The 23,616-nt window shown below is 42.5% G+C and overlaps 1 protein-coding gene across 1 annotated transcript; it reads right to left on the bottom strand.

Annotated features, from left to right (window-relative positions):
• Positions 1–1,180: 1,180 nt before the first annotated feature.
• On the bottom strand, positions 1,181–21,779 carry LOC139213472 (calmodulin regulator protein PCP4-like). The gene is made up of 3 exons (XM_070844176.1): positions 21,675–21,779; positions 6,688–6,739; positions 1,181–1,368 (listed from the first exon to the last, which is right to left on the bottom strand). The coding sequence occupies exons 1-3, from the start codon at positions 21,681–21,683 to the stop codon at positions 1,238–1,240; spliced, it is 192 nt and encodes a 63-aa protein (XP_070700277.1). The 5' UTR covers positions 21,684–21,779; the 3' UTR covers positions 1,181–1,237.
• Positions 21,780–23,616: the final 1,837 nt, after the last annotated feature.

Here is a 23,616-nt window from a genome sequence, read left to right as displayed (position 1 = left end):
GTGCAATATATATGCAGTTTGCTGTAAAAGGGCATGAAAACCCATCAGCACAGTGCTTTAGAATCTTGTGCTGACCACAGTGTGTGTGGTCTCAGTGATTTAGTTCATTTCAAGGTCAAGGTCAAATAATCCACACTTCAGTCATTGGTTCGACTTTTTCTTCCAAAAAGGCCGCAATAGATCAGAATAAGTTTCAGTATGATCTACTGCACATGTAGTGTACGTGTCGAGTACGCTGGACAATAGGACTCATTACAACCACATTTGCTAACGAAAACTATTTGAAATAACAGAAATTGAATCAAATTGCACTCCTTTCCAATGTCTTTATTTCTTTCTCTGTATACCTGTATATGCTCGTGTGTGTGTGTGCATGCATGTGTGTGTGTGTGTGTGTGTGTGTGTGTGTGTGTGTGTGTGTGTGTGTGTGTGCGTCTGTGCAAGCTTGCATGCATAACTGTGTGTGCTTGTACAGTATACATGTGTTAGCCAACTGAACAGTGACATTTTTGAAATCACAAGAGCAAAGAAAGAAACACAACTGGGATCAAATCACAAGCACAACATCTACAGTCTCTACATAGACACACAGCTCATGCCGTCAGGTGGAACGATACGATGGACGTCCAAATACAAATTAGACACTGATTTGATCTTAAAAGCAGCAGTGATACAGCGTGAACGCACTGGTAACTGTGTGGGAGGATTTTAACCATCCAGAGGGAAATGCCACTAACAGACCTCCAGCAGAGCTATGACACACTTTGATTATGACGCCTTGCTAAGACTGTGGATGAAATCACGACCCCAGTTAAAAAGTCAATCACAGCAATGCATGTGGCTTTATATTCCCCCTGAATTAAAGATTATCACTGCTTGAAGACTCGTTTTAGTCTGTTGTTCACATGAGAATATTACACTGAATGTGACATAAGTTCTACTGAAGCTACACTCACTGAAGTAAAAAACAGAAACAGCGTAATTATAGGAAATATTTAAATACATACATCCAGAATTTGGTAACATATAATGTTTGTATATAATATTCATTATAAGCTAGTAATCACACACAGATTTTCACAAAGATACTATTTAGCCCATGATGACCCCACCCCCACCCCCAACCCCCCATCTTCAGGAGTCCCACCCCCACCCCTCCTTTCAGTTCATGACGGTGCAGTTTGATTGACATGCAAGATCAGGCCCACATCGAGATGCCACACTGACGGCGGCCGCTCTAAGACTTGAAATCCTGCTTCTTTTTCTGGAATTTCCTGAACTGCGACTGGATGGCCACTGCGGCCTTCTCCGTCTCCGGGTTTTCCATGTCGATGTCGAAGTCCTCGGGGACGTTGTTCTTCTTCTCATCTGAGGAGAGGAGAGGGGGAATGGTGAGAGGTGGCAGGACAGATGAGTCTCAGCAGCTTCATGAGTCTCCAGGAGTGAGATTCTGCTAGCACGGCTGTACACTCTGACATCTGCTGTATGATAATGGAGCTCAGCTGTGTGCACACTACACTTTAACAGAGGTGGGGAGGCCAACCAGACTAGCATGTGCCAATCATCCCTGAAATCTTCTGGAAAACCTCGACATACTGTTCAAACATGCATCAGATAAAGCGTGAATCTCATCTTTGTGGCTCCATACTGCCCTCTGAGGCAGACACAGGGGGCAATAATGTACCACTGTTCCAAACTTGTTCTCGGTTCTCGCAAACGTGAGATTCGCGCTTTATCAGAGTTTTCAAATATAGAAGAATTTTGATGACAAAAAATTTGACAGAAAGCACAAAACAAATTTTTTTTTTTAATTCAGTCTTCAAGTCAGGTAGTACAGGCGTGGGGTTTGTCGTCAGTATGCTTACAATTCATCAGTAAAATAAACACGTGCTCTGGTCTAATGTCTTTCTCCAGCTGTTCCGCTCAGCGCTGCCCCTAGAGGCCTGGAGCACTTCGCTTGTGTTGCAGCGGTTGACTTTGCATCATTTCAGTATTTGCAGCATGTTTGCTGTTGATGTATTTGTTTTGGCTTTCTGCAGCACGTTTCTCTTACTGCAAATGTTTTGGGCCAAATGTTTCCCTCGGCCACCATACGAACTGATCACTGATGTTTTACGATGAACAGGGGCTGTTCTGTATTTCTTCCTTGGTTTCTATCTTTGACTGTGTGGAAAAGCTTCTATTATTGAGTCCAGACAATCATTTGAGAGGGTAAACTCTGTGAGGGGAAGCTTATAAAAGAATAATTATTTTTACATAACTGAACAAATAAAAGAAACGTCATAAAACATGCAATATAATTTCACTGCCGGTTTTACAGTCGTTTCTCTGTTGCAGCGTTAAAGGAGCGACCTCACTCATGTCAGACGTTAATGTGATTACAGATGTCTGACATTCAATAAAAGGACAGGCCCACATATCGACACACAAGGCTAACGAGTGCTCTCCAGAGTCTAATAGATGAGACCTTTCATCATGCATTTAGAAATAAGCTGACACCTTTTCTACACAAGCAGCAGACAAACTTAATGTTCACACGCAATCCCCTCTAATGCTCCTCGTTCAAAATAAAAGAAATGCTGCTGATTTAAAGGTTCGATATCATAAAGACATAATACACAACAAAACCACATTCTCGGTGCTGAAGTGCACAAACAGTGAGTGCAGTCAAGTGTCAAGTCAGTGCCGACTGCTCCGGAAAAGCAAAACAAAAAAAACCAGACAGCATATATGTACTGAGATTAAAACAAGGGAGCAGGTTCAGTCTTACCCAATGTGACACAGTCAGATATTTGCTCAAGCAACATAGTTATGCGTCATGCGCTACAGTGCTCCGTGCATGATTGTGCTGACCTGCTGTGGAAGGCGTGCGCTCTAGCAGAAACGGAGATTTTTCCAACTGGCCTACTTACGTTTAGATGGAACCTTTTGTTGACCTTGAGGCCCTTGGATGGCACATGTGACAATGAAAACAAATTCATATTTGATGACTGTAGAAGCCACACACACCTCTCTCTCTCTCTCTCTCTCTCTCACACACACACACACACACACGCAGCTTCACACCTGCCCCACAGGGTCGATGCCCTTTACACCACACAGGGTGTAAGACTCCATAAGCCACCAACGTCACAGCTTCAGCAGTGTGTTGTGCTGCTGCATGAATGAACCAAATTGCCACAATGGATGATGGGATTATTTCCATAAGAGGTTTGTGAAAGGTCATGTTCAAATTGGTTCCTGTGAGATTTGAAGCAGCCTGTGAGTATATGGATTATGATTGATGAAGGCCCAGGCTTGAGCAACGAAAGCTCAAAAGGTGACCCGTGAAGCCGAGCAGTGAGTGAACCACAAGGTCTCTATCTGCTGGAGATATTTACAACGATGGAAAAGGAGCCTGTTTGTTCCCTGTAAAGTGCTGCGTCTATAGGAGAAGGGTAAGATTTTCATACATCATGGTGCTCTTTGAGTCAGTGCCAACAGGTCATGTCACCCTTATTCATGTGGCAGGTAGAGCTCCACTATAAGACTTGTGAAATGAAGAGGATCTTCATTGTATCTGCCATGAAGATGTCTGGGAAGATTGTTTCTGGGCCTTCAATTCTCTTTTTTTTTGCAAGAAATTCAAAGAGATACAATAAAGGACATTACATAGGCAACACAGATCACCTCATGTTCCCCCGTAGAGCTCCGTCATGAATTAACAGTAAACTGACAGCTGGGATTTTCCTTCATCAAATATACATTTATGTTGTGGTTGTGTGGAGCCCAGAGATTAGCACTGACATTAGTGTACATATGGGGGGTCAGTACAATACTTACCAGGGACCAATGCCGAGACAAATAAAGTCAATATAAGGGAACAATTTAGTGTTTAAGTGATGCTTAGAGATAAATCACAGTGTAAGTATGTTTTACAGTGCTGACTGACTGTTCAATGATTACAGTGGACAGTAATATTGTTGCAGTGTTGATATGAGTTATGGTATAATCTATAACATTTTTACATTTGAATTCTATACATACAAATATGCTTTACTTTGCTAAATCAAACTGTAAAGTTCCTAAATATCGTAGTATTGTTGCTGCAGGGGAACAAACCTGCCTGTTCCAGGTGAGTCCTGTCGGGTGTTTCTGGGTCCCTCCAGAACACAAATGTGTTTCACTGGCACCACGTGTTCAGAGTATTTACACTAAATATGAGCTGTCATCTCAACTGTTTGTTAGAGATCCAGGCCAGTTTTACTGGAGGTGCCGTCTGCCGAGGAGACCTCAGACTCACGTAGATCTACGCTGGACAACCTTCGCTTCTTAGCAAGAAAATGAGTGACACAGGATCTACAGCAGCCTCTGACGAATCTCTTGCCAAGCGAACTGATTGGATTAGTGACCTAATGCAAAGATGGAGGGGCACACTGGATGGATGTGATACGTATCACAAGAGGACTCTTGTGTATACAGCAGTCGTTGGGGGACGGTGTGTAAATGTATGCAAACATCTTTACTGTACAAGGGATCCATTTTCATATCACTCCCTTCTTTTCCACATTCTAGGCCTGCAGTATGGTTTCAATTGTGATAATATCTTGAGAGTAGTATAAATAAATGTAATATGTAAAATGTAACCTGTACTTTTCCTAATCCGTACATTTATTAGAGTGAATTAAAGTTCAGTATCTCACCGAAACCAGAAACTATTTAAAGGGGCAGAAAGTGTGACAATAGGCAAATGTGAAATGAATTCACACCTCTATCAATTTCAATCGAGCAAATCCCTCCCCATCACTGACGAGATGTTTCCCTCTGGACCGAGCCTGAGCTGCCTCATCATACACCTCATCGGCCCGGGGGCTGGGACAGAATCCATTTCAACACGGGCTCTTCACGGTGTTATCAGCAGCCCCAGGGAGAGAGGAGAGGTGACACATGGTCTCCAGGTACACCAGGCTGCGGTATGTGCTGAATGGGGCCATGGAGCCGTTTAGCGGTGAATGGGCTGCTATTAGCCTGCTGCATCTATTGTGTTAGGAGAAGGTTGACTTCAAGGAGTGGAGGAGATTACATTCAGTGATTCCTTGGTGTACTGTATCATACGCTGCCAAGAAACCTCATTTTGTAAATGTGCAGACTGCACTCAGTATCTGCTGCACGGCTGACACACAGAAAGCAGCACAGCGCCTAAGCGTCTAAATGGATATTCATGATAGCGTATCAGCTTTTTTCAAAGCTTAGTTAGCATCTGTTAATTCTACAAGCCGCAGAGGAAAATGTCAGACTGATTCACATTCGTCTCACCTGAGCTGAGGTCATGAGAAGAACGATCCGCTGGTCTGAGGTTCATTAGAAACAGGCCTTTGTTCTTGCATACTCTCATTTTGCCACGATGACAGTTCTGCACTTAACACCATTTACGAATTTCAAAGGATCCTGCCAAGGACCAATTTTACCGTTCATAACTCGAGGGATTTGAATTACATTATTATGCCAACAATCCCATGGCCCAGTTTGCAAAGTAGGTCTTCCTGTGAATTGTTTCCATGGTAGAGGAAACCTTCCTATCGCCGTAACCACTGTGGTGTGGGGTTTCTCATGTAAAAGCAGAAAAGAGATTCAACTCAACCATCCTGTCAGATTCTCTCTGATCTCTACAGTTGATCTGGTGATGTTGGGACATTTTTAGAAGAAATAAGTGAACAAACTGATCACGTGTTCACACGATGACCCCCTCAGAGGAATCGTCTCATTTTCAAAAGGGGCCTGACAAGTCATCGCATTTGACCTGCTATTAGGTGGTGCACACAGAAAAAAACAAAATCGTTGTTCTGACATTAATTCATAATTCTGAATGTGAACATTACGGCTGGGGTGTTAGGGATTCAGTGTGACGCTGAATTATTCCAGTCAACTCCAGTCTTAAAACAGTGTTTTGCTTTTTTTGGTTTTTTTAATGTTGAACCAGTTTGTGTGAGGACAAGCTGCTTTAGAGCAGAAAAAACTGCTTTAAAGCTGTAAACTGCTTTCAATAAAATCATTGAAGTGAATGTGTGAATGCAATTTTCTTATGACATTTAAAGGCTCATACATATGATAGGATAATAATAAAGGATATGACAGTAACATATCAGAATAGTACTGAAATACTATTTTAGTACAGTATAAATACTGAATGAATGAATGAATGAATGAAAGATTTTTTGATGAATTGTGTGATAATTCCCAGGTCTTTCAAACACAGTATAACGACAGAATGTGACTACCAGGTCACATTCACATGTTGATTACGGTGTTTAAATATTTCCACAATAAAATGTTATCCAAATGTAATTACATCACATACATATCATTTGACCTGCGCTATACTAATATTTCAGTTAAACAATGAATGAAAGGTTTTGTATCTTATTTTACTGAATTTGTATCATCTAGACTTTGAACACTTCCAATCTAAAATGTGAGCTGTGAAATCAACTGATCACATGACAATAGAATACGTGTGAGACGATCATGGTGATGAAGTTGAAAATCATTCTATTGTAAGCAAAGCGCAAAACTAGCTACAGCTTTGTTCTCTCACTATAAATAATCCGGTCCACACCAGCTTTGGTGAAAACAGCACATCAGTGATATTCTGCACTGTATTTCTGCATGGTTGTACTTTTCAGACTGAACACGGTGGTTATAAAGTACCTTGGCCAGCAGATGGTTTGCTGTTTCCAGTCATTGCTCCAGATGCTTGTCTCTGCAAAGAAAACAGAGAAAAAACACGATCATCGTTATTTTTTGAAGATGAAGAAAGAACACCACATGTGAGAATATGAGGATACTGAAATACTTTCCCCCTGATGTAGTTAGTTCTTTTCAATTCATTCCACAAAAAAAAGCTCATTTGCAGTAACTTCAGCGCTTTAATTCTGAGATCTGTGTTGATAGCAGACTCTGCTCCGTTGAGGGGAGCTGGATGAGATATGTTGATCTATAATCCATGTTTCTGCAGCAGAGGCACGCTCACTCTGCCTGCTCTAACAGCTCCCGACTGTTCTCCCCTGACGGGCTGCTGATGCTCCGCAACGTTACAAGATGCACTCAGCTCTGAAAACAAGAGCGTCCACATGCAGGGACACCACAGTGTGTGTGAGAAGGTTTGCTAACCATTCAGATCATAAATATGTTTGCTTTGCTGAGAGATAATTCTGCACCACACTGATATTGTGGCTACAAATTTCCAATTATTCACATAACACCCCGTTTTTAGTAGCATTGCTGCGTTTTCAATCCAAGAGCATCACTCATACAGCTGAGCATTGTGGGTGTGATTTGATTTAGAGCACATTGCATTTCACAGATTCATCTGCCCAGCGGAGACCTCTCCATCTTACCAAGCTCAACCTGAATTATTAATCCTGTGCTTTCAATGAATTTCATGCCAAAGTAGTTTTGATGTATGTGAGCCAAACAGGAACAAAGCAAGAAAACACTGGCCAAAGAAACCAAGCGTCTCCCTCCCGTGTCCCCATGTGTCATCACAAGTGCCAGTGGAAGAGAAACTTGTTTGGCAGCGTGGCCATCTGTTTTTCTGTTTACACGCACAACTCAAAGTGAGTCAATGCCGCTGGGACTCCCAACGCCACGCTGACTCTCGTCTGCTTGATTGTGCTCTGGTATTCAGCGAGGCAGGAGCGGTGTCACACGGCGATGGCGCCATACATCACACCTCCACCCACCAGGACACAGGCGAGCGTTCAGCGGACGTCCAGGAGCAGAGCAACAATAACGTTTGAGCGATCATCTCAGCGCAGCCGGGAGATGCACTGCAATATCGAGAAATCAAGACAAATGTGCTACAAACTGAAATCAATAACCAGCAGCAGGTCACAACTTCCTGCTGCCTGTTTCTGCCATTTGACTCTAGTTCACATCTATTCTTTACTCTTCTTTTCCAGCCTTGTTGTCTCTCCTGCTCTAGTATCTAGTATTAACCTCCACTCATACAGTACTCTAAGCAGATGGACCATCTCCCTGATCACATTAAGAGGAGGTGTGGGTGCTATTTCTGTCTACGGTGGGCGGCTGTGTTGTGATAAAAGTATCCTGAGGGAGATTATTTTTGTCTCTAACAAACAGAGACTAAATGTCGTATTGAGTCGAAGATGATGATGGAACATTTGGCTTGTATTTATCCACCATTAAAACTGCACCAACATCAGTTTCATGAGTACTTGTCACCTTCATCATGTCACATTGAACTGAGGTGTAGGACAAAAATATACTCAACTGCATCAGCAGATGAGATATGAACCAAATGTTTAGATATGAGCGAATCTAATCTGTACTAATCTTTGAGCTTCTGATTACAGGGAGGTCAGAGGTCAGAGGTCAGAGGTCAGAGGTCACTGTCTGGACAGAGATCCAGTCAAGCCACACTGTTGCCTTAAACCTGCATTTGTTACTGTTTAATATTGTTTTAATACTCTTTTAAACCCACTCATTCAAAAAAAAGCCAACCAACATATTCTAGTATAAACACAGAGGAAATGAATCCTCTGCTGCTCCTCTTTTGTTCTTCTCTTCCCTCTACAGTACTTAGGTCATCATCATCATCATCATCATCATCATCATCATCATCGCCCCCCCCCCTCCCCCCCTCTCTCCTGCTCCCTCTTTCTGCCTGGATACAGTCAGATCTTACATAACTCCAGTCCTAATGTGCAGGGAGATAACTCTCCACACATTAGCACATTTTCCCCACACTATCCCCCTTTCTGCTTGGTTTCTCCTCCACTGGAGATTCTCGCTCACTAATTTCATCACATTCTTTGCTTTACTGCGCCCGATAAACGTGGAGGGAGCAGCGAGAGGAAAGGGACATTTGCATAAAGATTCATGAAGATTTTCAGAAGCTGTTTCAAATGAGATGTTTGTCCCACCGCTGTCTTTGCTCGAGCTCGGCTCGGCTTGATTCTTATCACTTGCTTACTTCTTGCAGCCGATGAGGAATTGTCCCTCTGTTTGCCTGCAGCATTTTTAACGAAGGACCGGAGACTTCAACAGGAATTTTAAACGGTAAAAGAGAAAACAGTGCTCTGTTTAAATCAAACACACTCAGCTGGATGATATTTCCTCACATCAAGCACCGCACAGGCTCTGAAACTCAACCTGAACGACAAACTGTCCGGGACTAAAGCTGAAAGTTTCCCTAAAACCTTCCTGCCAGGAATGAAACACCTCAAACACAGTGAAGCTTTTGCATTTAATTGTTTAGTCAGCTATATTTTGTGTTATGGAATCAAATATACAGCAGTGCTACAGATATAAATAAATACACCTGACACTCTCTCTGTGTCTGCTGTCTCTTTTCTGAGACCACAGTCTTCTTCTGGCAAAACGGACCGTGGCTCAGTTCAACCCACTCAGGGACTTTACTGCTTCAGCCTTTCTTGGTCAGGTATGATAAGCCAGCTAGAGTTTACTGATGTCACTGAGTTAGTTCACTGAGTTTATGTCTCTTTTCTACCTGCTCTATTGTTACACCAAGTTTTAGCATTTAGCATTATTTTATAATCCTTCGAATTGTAAAAAATGGCAAGTTAACATGATGATCAGAGAGAAAGTTTACGATGTTTATTTGCATCTGGGTGCCTCCCTTTTTATAATGAATCCTATAAACCTTACATGTGAACTCAGTTATCAAATTGAGTTTGTCATATTGAATCGTCACGTTAGAGTTGGTGAAGAAAATCACTTTAACAGTTGTCAGCTCAGTCAAGAACATTTCCAGGTTAAAAGCTATTTGAAAGATGGAGCGAAACAGCCAAACTTTCAGTGATGGATTCCTGTTGAGCAGTGGCTCCTACTTCTGCATGGAGGTGCGTGGTGGGATGGTTTTAGAGAAACAGATTTTCATCCAAAGTTCCAGGATGTGGACAGCTACTTCAAACAACATCTGTGAGCGCCTCAAGACAGGACAACCCATCTGTGCTGTACTGGCTGCAACAGGGCCGAGTGAACGTACGTTTGGCATCGCAAAGTCCTCTGTGTGCTTGATTGTCGATGCAGAGCGATGTAGTAATAATTCTGATATGACTGTTTAGACTGAGGTCGCACTGCAAATAATCAAACCTGATTTATGGAAGTGGTCAGAATCAGAATTGAAAAGATCAGATTCCATGTGAGAGGATGAGCAATATAGATGATGAATGCATGAAGATACCATTTGATTTGTGCTGTTCAAAAACAGGCACACACACTGAAAATATGAATTCCCTGAAAGCACAACACAGAAAAACAGTCTAACTTGAACCACTCGACTTGAGGCAATAAAAAATAAACTCGGTGTGCACATCAGAATACCTTCTTAGTAAGAAGAGGTCAGAGGACTGAGAGAATGATTCAGACTGATGCACGCAAGCATCAGCTGCCACCGTATCTCATCTGAACTTCTCTCTCTGTCTGTGGCCGGGCACTTTTCATTAACCCTCACACCTGTCAGCCGTGACCTTGACTGCCACCCATCTCGGTCTCATTTAAAGGATCACACGTGTCACCGAAGCTCGGGACACCCAGCTGAGACGCCTGCTATCATGATGATTAACACCGGCAGAGGAGCAGGTGCCACCAGACCTTTTGTAGTTTATAATTAGAAAGACAGAGGAAAAGAAGGAAGAGAAGAAGGGAAAGAGAGTTTATAGCACTTTTAGAATTACCACAATTAGAAATGCTTTGTAAAATGCTTTACAAAAGATTTTTTTAAAAAGCCGATAAAATCAGCAGCAGTTGGTACAAAGTACGATGAACGGTGAAAGTGAGGTGAAACAAAGTGATTGCACACAGTAGAAGTAAGTCCCTAAAGAGAGTTTTGAAGGCTGAGTTGAAAGATGAGATTTGGCCGAGCTAAGCCTCTCAGGCAGGTCACTGTGAGCTCTCTAAGCACTGATGGCAGACGACTCTTTTTAATCTACATTTGGGAGCAGCCAATTGGGACCTAAATATTTTAATCTAGGCTTTGAAGCAGCCAGTAGGAGCCTGCAGGGTTCACACAGGGTTAAAAGATGTGTGTGATGTAATGACATGCCAGAGCTATCCATGAGTTAAAGAAGCATTTTGTATAAAAAAATACCTCACAACTCAAATAACTGTAGTAATAATTATATCAGCCTAGAATCACCCAGTGTGACAACAAGAGTGAACAGCATCCCATTACTGGAGTTTCCCCTGAATTAATTCCAGGGTTTGGTGACTGACCAAGTTATGACCAACTTACTGTCCAGTATTCAGCTGGTGAAGTCATCCGTAGTCTATAATAGTTAGATTTATGGCCTCGTTTCTAGACAGCCAGGTCTTTGGCTAGAGCAGCCTGTTGGGCTCATTCAGACTTGTTCATCAAAAAAGGTCCATCCATCTTTTCCCTTCTGTTTGGTTTGTTCTGTGCAGTACTGCAGTAAAATCCTGTTGAACTGTGGATAGGTCAGAGTGATAGTGTATTTTTGTTCCAGACAGAGTCGAAGCAGCTGCGCTATGCCGGCTGCTGATAGGACAAAAGAGCTGATAAAACATTTATGATCCTCTTACCCTGGATGAAAAAGGTTAAAAATCTTGCTCAAAAACGGGCGACTCCCCAGTCCAGGAGGGGATTTGCTTCCATAAATCAGTCATTAGTTCTGCATGTATATTGTTTTATACATGAGGTAAAACAACTTATCAGGAATGAAACTGAAAGACAAAAGGCTGACTTGAAGGCCGACTACAGCTGTGTGAGTGTGAGTGAGTCTCAAAGTAACGGTCACAGAGCTGCAGTAGGAAACATATGACTTTTTTTCTCCACTTGAGGGCAGAGGCAACAGGCTGGAAACACACTCGCAGATTATCCCCTTCTACAGCTGATGTGGTGAACGTGTTGGCAGACAGCTGCCTATTTACACATCCAGCAGTTACAGAATAACTCTTATCTTTCATTTGTCTGGTCCTGCGATTAATGTACGTTCAGTATTCACTCTCTTTTAGCTCTGCTATGATCTCCTACAGGAAATATTCAAAGCAGCTAAATGCCCCACTATATTCAGCAGCTGGTCTGTCGGCTGTTTGGTGCTGAGCAGGTAGTGTACAGTGGGTTTTAAAAAGCTTTTCACTGAAAGTAGCTGTAGGATTAGAGAAGAAGAGAGCGGTGAGAGTGAACCAAAACAGTGATGCTGAAAGGCTCTGTAGAGCGGAGTCAGGTGATGATTGTCTCTAATTGTCTGTAATCACTACAAGCAACACCTTTCACATACAAGCATTTACATTGTTAATGTCAATATTTAGATCAGAGCTGCTCTAACCAAACTCTATTTGCTATGTGCAGATATGGTAGAACTAGGATGAACTAGACATTCTTGTTTAATGATATAGCTTTAATCAACCTGTATAGTCAGTGGTACTGTTAATTGTCCATTCCACAGTTTGTCTGCATTTACTGTCATAGTGATTGTACTGTTAAACTCATTTCATACTGCTGCACAAACACACAAACATCAACAACAGACACTCTTTCAGTCCTGCCAAACAGCACAGCTCCTCATTAGGAAGCTGGACGAAAGTCTCACATGCCTTCAGTGCCAGTAACGTGGCGGCCTGAGCTGAATCAAACAGTGCTGCTAGCTGGTGGTGGAGCTGGGCTTGTGTACAGCTTGTGCAGAGATGCTGTGCTGTCACAGTCCCCGAGGAGGAACTGCACTGTTTGCCTGCTCCCGCTCCCATATGCTAGAGACAGAGGGAGCTTGACAAATGGATGGCAATGATGATAATTACATCACTAATGATGATGTCCTTCTGCACAGTGTATGCGCCACATATGGCTCTGTCTGCTATGGTTGACTAACAATGTACAAAGCCTGATAAACACTAAAGATTATTATTTTGTTCAGCCTCGAGCTACTCGATCAGACTCCAGGTTTTTATAATCATTTCAGTCCCATCACAGCAGTGTACCGTGACGTGTAGCGACTGTCACAAGCTGAATGTCCAGTATCAGCGCTCAAAGCCCACGCTGGTCTGGTCCTGTGTGCCGTGCTACAGCAGGTCCAGATATCTTCAATATGGGTCCTTTAAAATGATCTTCAGTGGTGGTTTGGATTGAAATAAAGTGAAATAGAGGACATGTTTTGGGTGGACTGCTGCATTTAATAGTTCATTTCATTGTTGTGTTTTTATTGTTTCTGTTTGCTGATTTAGTCAAATCCAGTGATACCCTGCCTGCTGAGTGTTAGGTAGTGTTAGTGCGGAGTGCATACACACAAAAGAATTACGTACTGTCAGTAACTGTCAGTAACTGTCAGTAACTGTCAGTCTGCAGCAGATTGGGGGTTTTTTTCAGTATCAGCCAAAGATTACATTTGCATCCGCAGAGTCAGGATGAGTTGTACTGGTGCAGTGTCTAAACATCCATTGTTTCCATCTTTGCTTCCTTATGTAATGTTTAGACGTGTTTTTGCTCATTGATTGACGGTATAAAACACTACACTGGTGTGAAGGGTTGGCGTGGACATGGAGGGGATTGGTAAAATAAATAAATTACCTTCCCAGTGTGTGGGGGGGCTATTTTTGGTTCTTATGGCAGATCGGGCTCCCCAGAGAGACTCCATGCTGCACTCAGGATCTATTAACAATTTAACGAGGAGACAGCAAAAGTAGGTCACAGACAGCTCATCCCAGCACCATTACAGGTCCTCAGCAGCTTCCCCACCACCAGACTGGAAACAGGGATGACAGCATGAAGAGTGACACCGCTGAGGAAAGATGGACTGAACAAGCACAAGCAACACGATGGCCTGATGTCGGACTAAACTCTGCTTAGACTATGTTTAATATGACTTTTCTATTAATTCGATTAATTAGCTTTTGGAGATGAACAGCAGCTTGTCTTTCTTTGATGATGTAACATACTGTAGAGGACATGATGTCACCGTGAGATATTTACAGCGCAGGTACAATCGAGTTTAAAACACAGCTTCTTTTTAGAAATGATGTGTAACATTTGCTAAAACAAAGCACTGAGGCCTCTGGCAGCTTTCCCCACAACACAACGCAACTCTAACCCACATGTTTATCCCGTGATCACTGTGATAAATATCATAATAGGTAATAACCTCCCACAGCCGTAAAATCCTGTCTTTAATTATTACAAACTGTTGTGTAATGTTTTGGCACCTGATAGGCTTTTAATCGCATTAAATCTGTTACTCAAACTGGCCTCCTGGATCATATATCACCGTCTCACTGGTAACACGCCCCCACAAACACCCATGTCATGGTTGTGATATTCACTCTGCTCATTTATTCAGTTTGCTGTTCATATTCTAACAACGTTGTCCACTCCCTCCTGCTCCTCCTCCTCCCCGCTCACCTGTTGCCCGTTCCCTCATTAGCCCTCCAGAATACACACGCCCTGAAGCCACCGGCCCTCTGATAGCTTGTCTTTGTGCTTTGTGTCTTAGCTTGCCAGCCTTGTGTTTTCTGCTGCCTCTCACTTGATCTTCATCTCTTTTTTTGAACCAGCCTGTGTTCTGCCTCGGCCTGACCACTTTGGTCTTTGTTTGCCTGCCTGGATTTTTGTTTCATTTAACTTTTTACTCCAGACCTCTGGGCTGTGATTTGGGGTCCATAGTTTTTTTTAACTACCTACCAACACAGCCCAGTTTTAATGCATGGCTGTTTTTGGTCTCATTGCTGGCTATGAGTCATTCCAGTGGTTCTATGAGGCTGTATTTAGGCATAAAGGTAACACACTAACATGCTCACAATGATGATACTAATACAAAATACCAGTGTGCTGGTTCTCAGCAGGTACTGTATAATCACTACTACATTTATCACCTTAGTTTAGTATGTTGTGTATGTGTAGCACACACATATTAGTACTAAACACAGAGTGCAGCTGAGGCTGGTGGCATTATCACTGTTAAATAATACTGGCTATGCAAAAAGAATTTGGAATAACAAATGTCACAGTGTGTTGTTCACTGTGAAGTGTTTCGACACAGTGACACACACACACACAGGCAAAAGCCATCAAATGAACACTGGAGCACTCCAGTTGATGTTTGAAGATCCTCCTCAGTTTAACTACTGTAACTGCCCACTGGCAATTCTTTCATCTGAGACAATAATACAGAAAATAATGAAAGCTAATTTTCTGATTCCAATTCATTACCACCCCTTTAGGTAGAGATTTGAACTGGAAGTTGCTGTAATATCGTAAAACGTCTGCCCGCCTTGAACCTGGTGACCGAGGTTATACACAAGGCAGTGTGGAGGTTGTCATGCGTTAACTCTGTTGATTTAGACGTAACGTTAGTGTGAAAGCTTATTCATCTTTATCTGATGCTGATCTCATGTTCACTAATTGACGGGAGTCAGTTACACCCCAGACTTCAGTTTGATTGGTGGAATAACTCACAAAAACGTGTTTCTAGTGCTGGAAAAGGAAATAAAAAGGAACGACTACTATACAATAAAGCTAGAATGACAAAGTTACCTCAGGCTGTATTTTATGTGTCTGCATCCTGCCTAAGTTTGTTTGTTAGGAATCTTCGTATAATCTGTGTCTGACATTGGGTCCTCTCCCTGTGGTCCTGGCTACCAACCTTGTGACAAACAAGACCTTAACCGTACAACTGGGAGACATTTTCAACAGCGACCTGTAACAATTTTAGAAGGCACGTCAGAGCAGACTGAGTCACTGAATTAAATTTGGAGGACAAAAATTATCTAAATTTGATGCAGTTGTATGTGTGCAAATAAGATAAAAAAAAATAAAACCTTATACTCAATGAAAAGTGTAGCCGGTGAAGTTGAGGGATTATCCATTCATTATTGAATGTTTTACAGTTCATTCATTCTTCCATTTTGTTAGTGTGGAGGTAGAAATCTGAGACACATCTTTGTCCCCTTTAATTCTTAATAGATCTAAACATGTACAACAGCATCACTACAGTATAAGGAAGGTACAGTTTGCCTTCCAGCTGGAGTTATTCAAGTAAAACTAATGGCACAGCAGCCTGGTTTTCCCAAAGAACATTAGCATGCATTAGGGAGCGTACGGCCCACCCAGCAGCGTACGTTCAACTCTACATATGCTTTCTTTGGAGAGAATTAAAGAGGGAAATAAGCAACATTTTTGCCGCTCTGCTGCACAAAGAGACTGTAATCTATCTGCAGAAGTTGATAGAGATCAGATCCCGCTCATGTTCCATCCTGTACTCCAGGTCCAAAAACACCCTGTGGACTTTAAAAACTCTGCACCACAGCTTCTGTCTGTACCTGCTCACAGACGGAGGGCAGCGTCACCGGTGACTGAGAGCTGTGGTGAACCATTCCAGTGAAAACACAGGCAGGATCTCAGGCCAAACTGTGAATGAGGAGGAGTGTTTTTTGTTCAGGCACTCTGTGGCTCTAATTAGCTGGCTCACTTGAGTGTGACTTTATTGTTTGTGTCAGCTACAGGCAACCACAGCATGAGGAGACAGGTGAGGCCTGGCCCAGCGGAGGAGACATTTCTCTAGGTTTTTTTTGTCCAATTCCCAGTGGTAGATTTGAAGTTTTATCATCCTTTTTCTCATTTATTGCCTAAATCTTTACTTACTGAAGTGCAACAAAGAAAATGATCATTCTACTAAGAGACGTGTTTTTATCACTGAACAGGTGAATGTACCTACTTTTCTTGTGTTCCTTTAAGGTGACCGTGTGTGAAATTGCAGTCTGAGTGGAGTGGTGGTCTGAAGTGTATTACTCTACATGGCAGTATGTGGAGGGGAACAGCTGTCCCTCTGATATTATATGCGATTTCTCAGAGAAATGATTTTAAGAGCCACGGGTTAAACCTATCTGTGAGGGTCTATATAAAAGCTGATAATGCTACTGTAGCACTGATCCTGTCTTGGCAGTTTAAGTGTAATCTGCTCTATTTTCTCTTGTGTTGACCGTTCACATCCCACTCCTCGGTCACTGATGTTTGTCATTTTCTCTCCGCAAAGCCCGGCTGACGCCAGGATTACCCCGGAGGCCGAGTTACAGGGAAGGCACCACCAAAGCCTGCTGACAGTTTAGATGGATTACAGATTATTTCAATGTAATCTCTGTTCGTTGTTTAAAGCGGGATTAGGGTCAGGCTACATGCCTTCCGACAAATCACAGAGAATCGCAGATTAAAACGTGTTCATATTTCAGGTCAATAAGTGAGAACAAGAAAATCACATTAAATCAACACGTGTCAAGCAGTATTCGAACATTTCCACTAGATTTGCAGACGAGCGTTTCTTTTCTAACGACCACTTTGGTCCGGATCTCGATCACTTCATCAGTCTTAAGTCAGCAAAAGGGAGTTTTAAGGAAAATCCATCCCCAACCACTTTTCGCCATTTCAGCTTGCTGTCCTTTTCACATTGATCAGCAACTTTTAACGCTCTTATCTCATTAATTTAATAAAAAGGGCTCCAGCCCACTTTGGATGATGAAACAAATGGCTTTGCCAAGTAGCCACCATAGCCACCACTTTCACTGTAATTAAAGTACACAACATGGGACCACTTAAACGTTGATGCATTGATTGAAGGACAGGTTGTCACTAAACCAGGATATTCCCTTTAATGCTGCCTATGGCAATCTTTCCATAATTACATTTTGACTAAGAAAATGTCATTTAATTATCGGTGTGCTTTACCCCCCCGCCCACCCCCCCGACAGCATACGGAAAGTATTTCACCACCATAAAAATGACTTTGCATCCAGAGGGCCAGTCAATTCTTACAAAACCTAATGTCAAGCAGCACTTAAGCACAGTGTGCTGCAATTACACAGCAACAAAATTACAGCGATATTACAAGAAAATCATGTTTCCACTCCTGTCCAGAGTGTTATTTGCATCAGCTTTTAGCAGCTGGAGTTGTTCACTAAAAGCTCTCAGGTGTTACAGAATCTGACACCAAATACGCTCCGTTATACTAATGGAATGGGAAATTCTACAGTGTCAGATATTTGCTGATTAAGCGATAAATCCAGTTTATTACAACTTGTATCTTATTTGCTTAGTTTGGTCATCTTCCTATCCCTGTAACTCATAAATCATTGATGACTACAAAAAGATAAAATTGTGACAATTAAACTGAACCAATATTTAAGGTCAATTGAGGCCAAAACAACAAACCAAAGAATTTATTGTTGTATCTTGTCAAAGCGGTGGTTAACCCATGGGACACAGAGGCAGACATTCACCGAAGCTGACAGGATACAACAGCACAGTGCAAAAGGAAATGGCTGCTCACCCCAACAGTCACTCCCTCCCTTTGGTTTTATCTCCAAATAGACGGGTTCAGATAATCTGGTTTGACTGGTCTGACCGACCGTCTGCCTGTTTCTTGCTCCGTCATTTTCATTCATTCATCATTTCCAACGTTACCGTAACTGATAGAAATAATCAGCAAACTATCAAAGTTGTTGTAATAAAGTGAACACGAAGTTCTAGTAAACTGTAAATGTGCTTTAATATTAATCTTATTGTCAGTATTCTTAGTTACCCAAAGACATTTCTCATTGGCATTGAATTCATCACTACCAGTGGGCCGGAGCTTCAATGTAACAGATCTTCACTTTTACATAAAAATAACGCATCTCAGCCTTTATTGATTACTTGGTGTGAAACACAAGTCAATGTAAAGTCTCCACTTTAACAAACATGCAGTCTAAATTAGAGTTAGGAGGCCCTGCTGGTGGCCCCGACAGGCTGCACAGTGATTTGACTCGGACTGAGCGACGGTGATGTGAGGACAACATCTATAAGGACAGAGCAAAGTTTAAAGATGGAACCGACTCAATGCAGATATCACAAATTGCTGGTGAGGAATATTTTGCAGGTGATCAAAACAGATATGATTGTTGTTTATTTTCTCCTTCTATCTGCCACAGTAAATACTGTGCTTCACAGTTGACATTCTAACTTTTACTTAAGAGTACAAGCATAGGCATGATTAGCATGCACCTACATGCACCCCCGTGCTATGTAGGTGCATCTCCTGCTGCGAAACTGACAGCTAATGGGTAACGGAAGAAATCATTATCTTTTGCAGAAAATCTGTAGAGTGAAACTGACTTATCTTGGCATTTGCACACAACAGTTGGCTGGAGCCTCACCACTGAGTGCCATCTAATTAAAGTTTTGTTGAACAACCTGAGGCTTAAACAGAGGAGGAATACGTCTCCAGATCATCATGTGAGCCAAACAGCACAACAGAAGCCAGTAAGGACAGCATCCTCCATTTGAATAAGCACATCGGCCTGGTTAAAAAGATGCTCCTTTGCTGAGTAGAACACAGTAACACAATATCTCAAATTAAGTCTTCTGCTAATGAGTTACCAACCACAAGAATACAGCATCCTTACTGGAGTAACATTTACACCAACAGGTTCCTGAAATGTAATTTGTTTTTGCTGAGCTGCAGTCTGCAGAGTGTCTGTGCTCAAACTGAACACACAAGTCCAAAATGTTCATTTCATGTTGTCATGATCTGCTGTGTTCTGCAGCCTGGAAGTGCAGAATTGTTCATCACTATGGTGACTGACCACACATTCGAGCTAGAGTCACCACAGGAACCTGAAACTGCCTGATGTTTACGGACACAGCTAAAGATGAATCAGCTGCAGCGACACTAACAGAGACTCTGTTAAGAAGCCTCTTCTTCTCATCCATCTTAGCACAATATAACCATTCGTTTGACAGTGGTATGGATGTTTACAATACCATCAATCCAAACAGTTAAAATGTTGGAACATGTGTGTGGTTTCTAATATTCTATCAATCATGCTGCCACTCTCTGGTCGAGAAGGCGTTTAGATTTAGTGGATTGCTGAAATGCAGTTACATTGAAACATGGCTTTACAACTTTCATAAACGTGATTATAAATAATATACTGCCTGTACTTGTCTGAGTGGATATTATCAAGTGCCCCTGGAGAAAGAAGCTGCTCTATTTGTATCTGACAAAGAGACTAAATAATTCCAGACAGTGAGTGATAATTAATTTTTCTCTCCTTTGTCCAAGACAGTAACGTCATGATGATTCAATAGAAAGTTAAACCTCCGATCCCACTGATCACACTGCCAATTATCCTGATGAGCTCTGGGGCCCCACTCAGACTTTTTGTGAGTCTGAACAGGAGACAGGTGAGGCAGAGCAGTGGAGGTGGGCAGAGGCTGCCATTGATTTTTATTGAATTATTCATTCAGCGCAATACTCTTGTCTTGGCCTTGGCCCATTACAGGGATATGAATCCATCACTGACATGAGATGCAACTACATTTCCAGAGTTTTCCTATGTGTGTAATGTCTTATTTATAAGACTCTAACTTCCCTCTCGGAGCTGTTCACGGGAGGGTAGCAGAGAAGCCGATAACATGACTGTATCGTGTGTGTACAAAAAGACATCACAAGTCTGCAATAAAAGATTCACAAGCACTGATGTGGCAGCTGGTGCTGATCGAGAGGCAATATCCCACTCTGCCACGGAACAACAACTTCTTATATTTTATTTCTCTTATTATACAAGAATGCCTCCTAGATAACGAAGCTCCAGCAGAAGACTACATGCTGCAGCTGTGTGTAGCCACCAGGACTGGACACCGCTCACCACAGCAGCTCAACATGCAGCAGATTAAAAGCAGACTTGCATGTATTATCTGCCTTTAGTCAGTCCAGGTCCTCGGGTGAACATACTCGTGATAAGGGCTTATTGGAGCCAGGGCTCCCCCGAGCACACTGAGAATGTTTTATTTCTCTGGGTTAGCAGCAAGCCTTGAATAATTCAGTGACTATAGGATGTGCTCGTTTCTTGAAGATCCTTGCTGGGTTCCTTTCTAATCTCCACTCTGACATTATCGGAAACTCGTTACCTCTCTGAAGTCCACATATACCAGTTATAATGGCTTAGCCCCATGAAATGATGCATAGAGTAACCGTGTAGGTCAATACTGCCTCTGCTTCATTCGGCATGTGCTCATGCTGGATTGAGCTTTAGTTTGAAATGTCAAAGTTAAACCACGTTAAGCCGCAGTTACCAACAGCGTTGTACTCTGTAGGCTCACGGACTGTCACACATCCTGATTGTCATTTGAAGTTTGAGATTACTCAGATGTGCTGCCCCCTTTAACACACTTAGTGGATGCTGGCCAGGCAGCGCTGCAAGTGCACATCATCACCATCACAGTCAGGAAAAACACAAGGACTGAACTGTGCAAAGTAACTGAGCTCCAATGGTCATGTGCAGGAAAAATACATTATTATTATTATTATTATTAGTAGTAGTAGTAGTAGTAGTAGTAGTAGTAGTAGTAGTAGTATCAGTACATTGTAGGTACTCAGAATTCCACATCTTTAATCCTAAAAGGTGAATTTCTTACTTCTCACACACAGAACCTCAGTTCCCTCTCAGTTCTGTGCTCCTGCGTTGTTAGGCTACATTTCTCAACTATGCAAACATGAAATGTCAAACATGGAGTTACTGTATCAAAAGTTCAGGTTGTCTGACAAAGCGCGACGTCCATCAGCCAGTTCCTCTAACCTTGTCTCTCAGTTTCTGTGGTTTACTTCTCCAGCAAATTAAAGCAGCTCTTTCTGTTGGACCCATGAAGAAGCACAGAAGGCGCTCCTACCTACCTCACTCATGGCTGCGCTGCGTGTGTCTGCGTGTGGATCCCGGGGATGTGTGGTGCGCACCGGCCGGCTGCTACAGTCCTTTCTTCCTCTCTCCTCTTTTCTGCTCTTCTCTCCGAGACGCTCCGCTCACACACACGCGCGCGCTGCTTTTATAGCCCCGCTCTCCTCACCACATCTCCGTGAAACCAATAGGCACCGGTCTCCTGTCTCCAGCTGCACACTGAGCACCAGCCTCCATCCGCTCCACGACCTCACACGTGTTTGGCTTGTTTTCAGTTTCTCTTGTCAGTGGGATACTGTGGGTGATGAAAATGAGAGCAAATGAATGCAATATCCCCCCCCCCCCCCCCCCACTGAATGACGAAGACGTTAATCTTAACATATTGATTATTGCATGTGGAATATGCTCTGCACATTCTAGGCAAACACATGAAATGTATTTGGATCACTGTGGCTTCATCCTTTAAAATGAGATCCTAAAAACAAAAGAGAACCTTCAAAGTACAAAATGTACAAAATGAGTCAGAGGGTCTGTTACTGTTTGGACATGTGCATGCAGGCCTCCCCCACACTGACTGACTGTCTGTTTAAAGCACTCACCCTCACTACACCTCTTTGGATGGTTCAGACCTGTGAATCATACAGGAGAGATTTGGGATCAAGAGAAAATGTATCGAATTAAGCTCAAATGAGTCTTTACTGTGATGCAGCTGCATCATCCCAGGTACAGCTGTCTATAGAGTTCGGTCTGTATGTTTAGTTGAATGAAGATAATGTGTGTGTGAACATGAATTCAGAGCGCAGGGACGGTCCAGCAGCTAGTAAGTCAAAATCATAAAGACAAAGGATCATTTCAAACAATTTCTTGAAAGCTTACTGTAAAGTGCCAGTCAGGTGATGGTGGAGGATGGAGGATGGAGGATGGAGGATGGAGGAGCAGCGAGGTCCATTAAAAGTCCTCCATGTGTGAGAGAAGGAGGCCACCAAGAGCTCTGTGATTACTATGAAGGAGCTACAGGCCTCCGTGGCTGAGAGGATGAGAGACAGGAGAAGCTGTGTGTAGCAGTGGTTGCCAGTGGGCAAAAAAAAAAGCAACAAGACATCTGGGCAGGTGGTTCTGGTGAAGATGGAAGACGGTTCCATGGTGTGATGAGACCAAAGCTGAGCTTTTGTTTGGTGTAAGCCAAAGGTTATTATAGTGAACTAAAACTAAACTAAAAACTAAAACCAGGTACCAGGTAAAACCATTTTAGTTACCTGAAATACAAATAAAAACTAGACCAGCCTTTAAAAAAAAGAATGAAATCTGACTGAATATTGTGTACGCACAAAACTAACTAAAATAAAACAAAGATATACTGGAAATGTCTCCATTTTTTTGGTCAGTTGGGTCAAACTTGCCAACGCAACCAGCCTGAGGAGGCGTTGGACTGAGTCAACTGCCTTCACAACGTGCCAGGGTTGTATTGTATTGGCAATTCTGAACCATATTCTTAAACCTGCACCTCATTTTATAATGAAAAAACGAATTAAAAAAACTAATACTGAAACTTATAAAAACTAAACTAAAACTAAATGTTTTAAAACCAGGAGTCAGTCTGTCAGTCTGGAAACCAAGTGAAACTAAACTAAACTAAACTGTAATAACTCTGCAGCAGACTCACACCGCCCCCAGCATGAGGCGGTGTCTACAGTAGTGGTAATGATGGCAGCAGCATGGCAGTGTGAGGATGCTTTGCAGCAACAATTTTTAAGCCCTGAAGTGGCCATGTCAGAGTCCAGGCCTGGACCCACACTGATACATCTGATCCCTGCCAGTCTCTCTCAGCCCTCAGGACAGCTGAGCCTGATGGAGAACAGTGGCAGCATGAGATGCCTCTTTAACTACTGGCTACTGAAGGGAATGAATACTTATCACCCACTTGAAGAGACTGATTTTCAC

This window comes from Pempheris klunzingeri, chromosome 14 (genome assembly GCF_042242105.1).
Source record: "Pempheris klunzingeri isolate RE-2024b chromosome 14, fPemKlu1.hap1, whole genome shotgun sequence".
Classification (NCBI taxonomy): Eukaryota; Metazoa; Chordata; class Actinopteri; order Acropomatiformes; family Pempheridae; genus Pempheris; species Pempheris klunzingeri.
The sequence above is the reverse complement of the archived record's forward strand: the minus strand, read 5'-3'. Positions and strand labels throughout refer to the sequence as shown.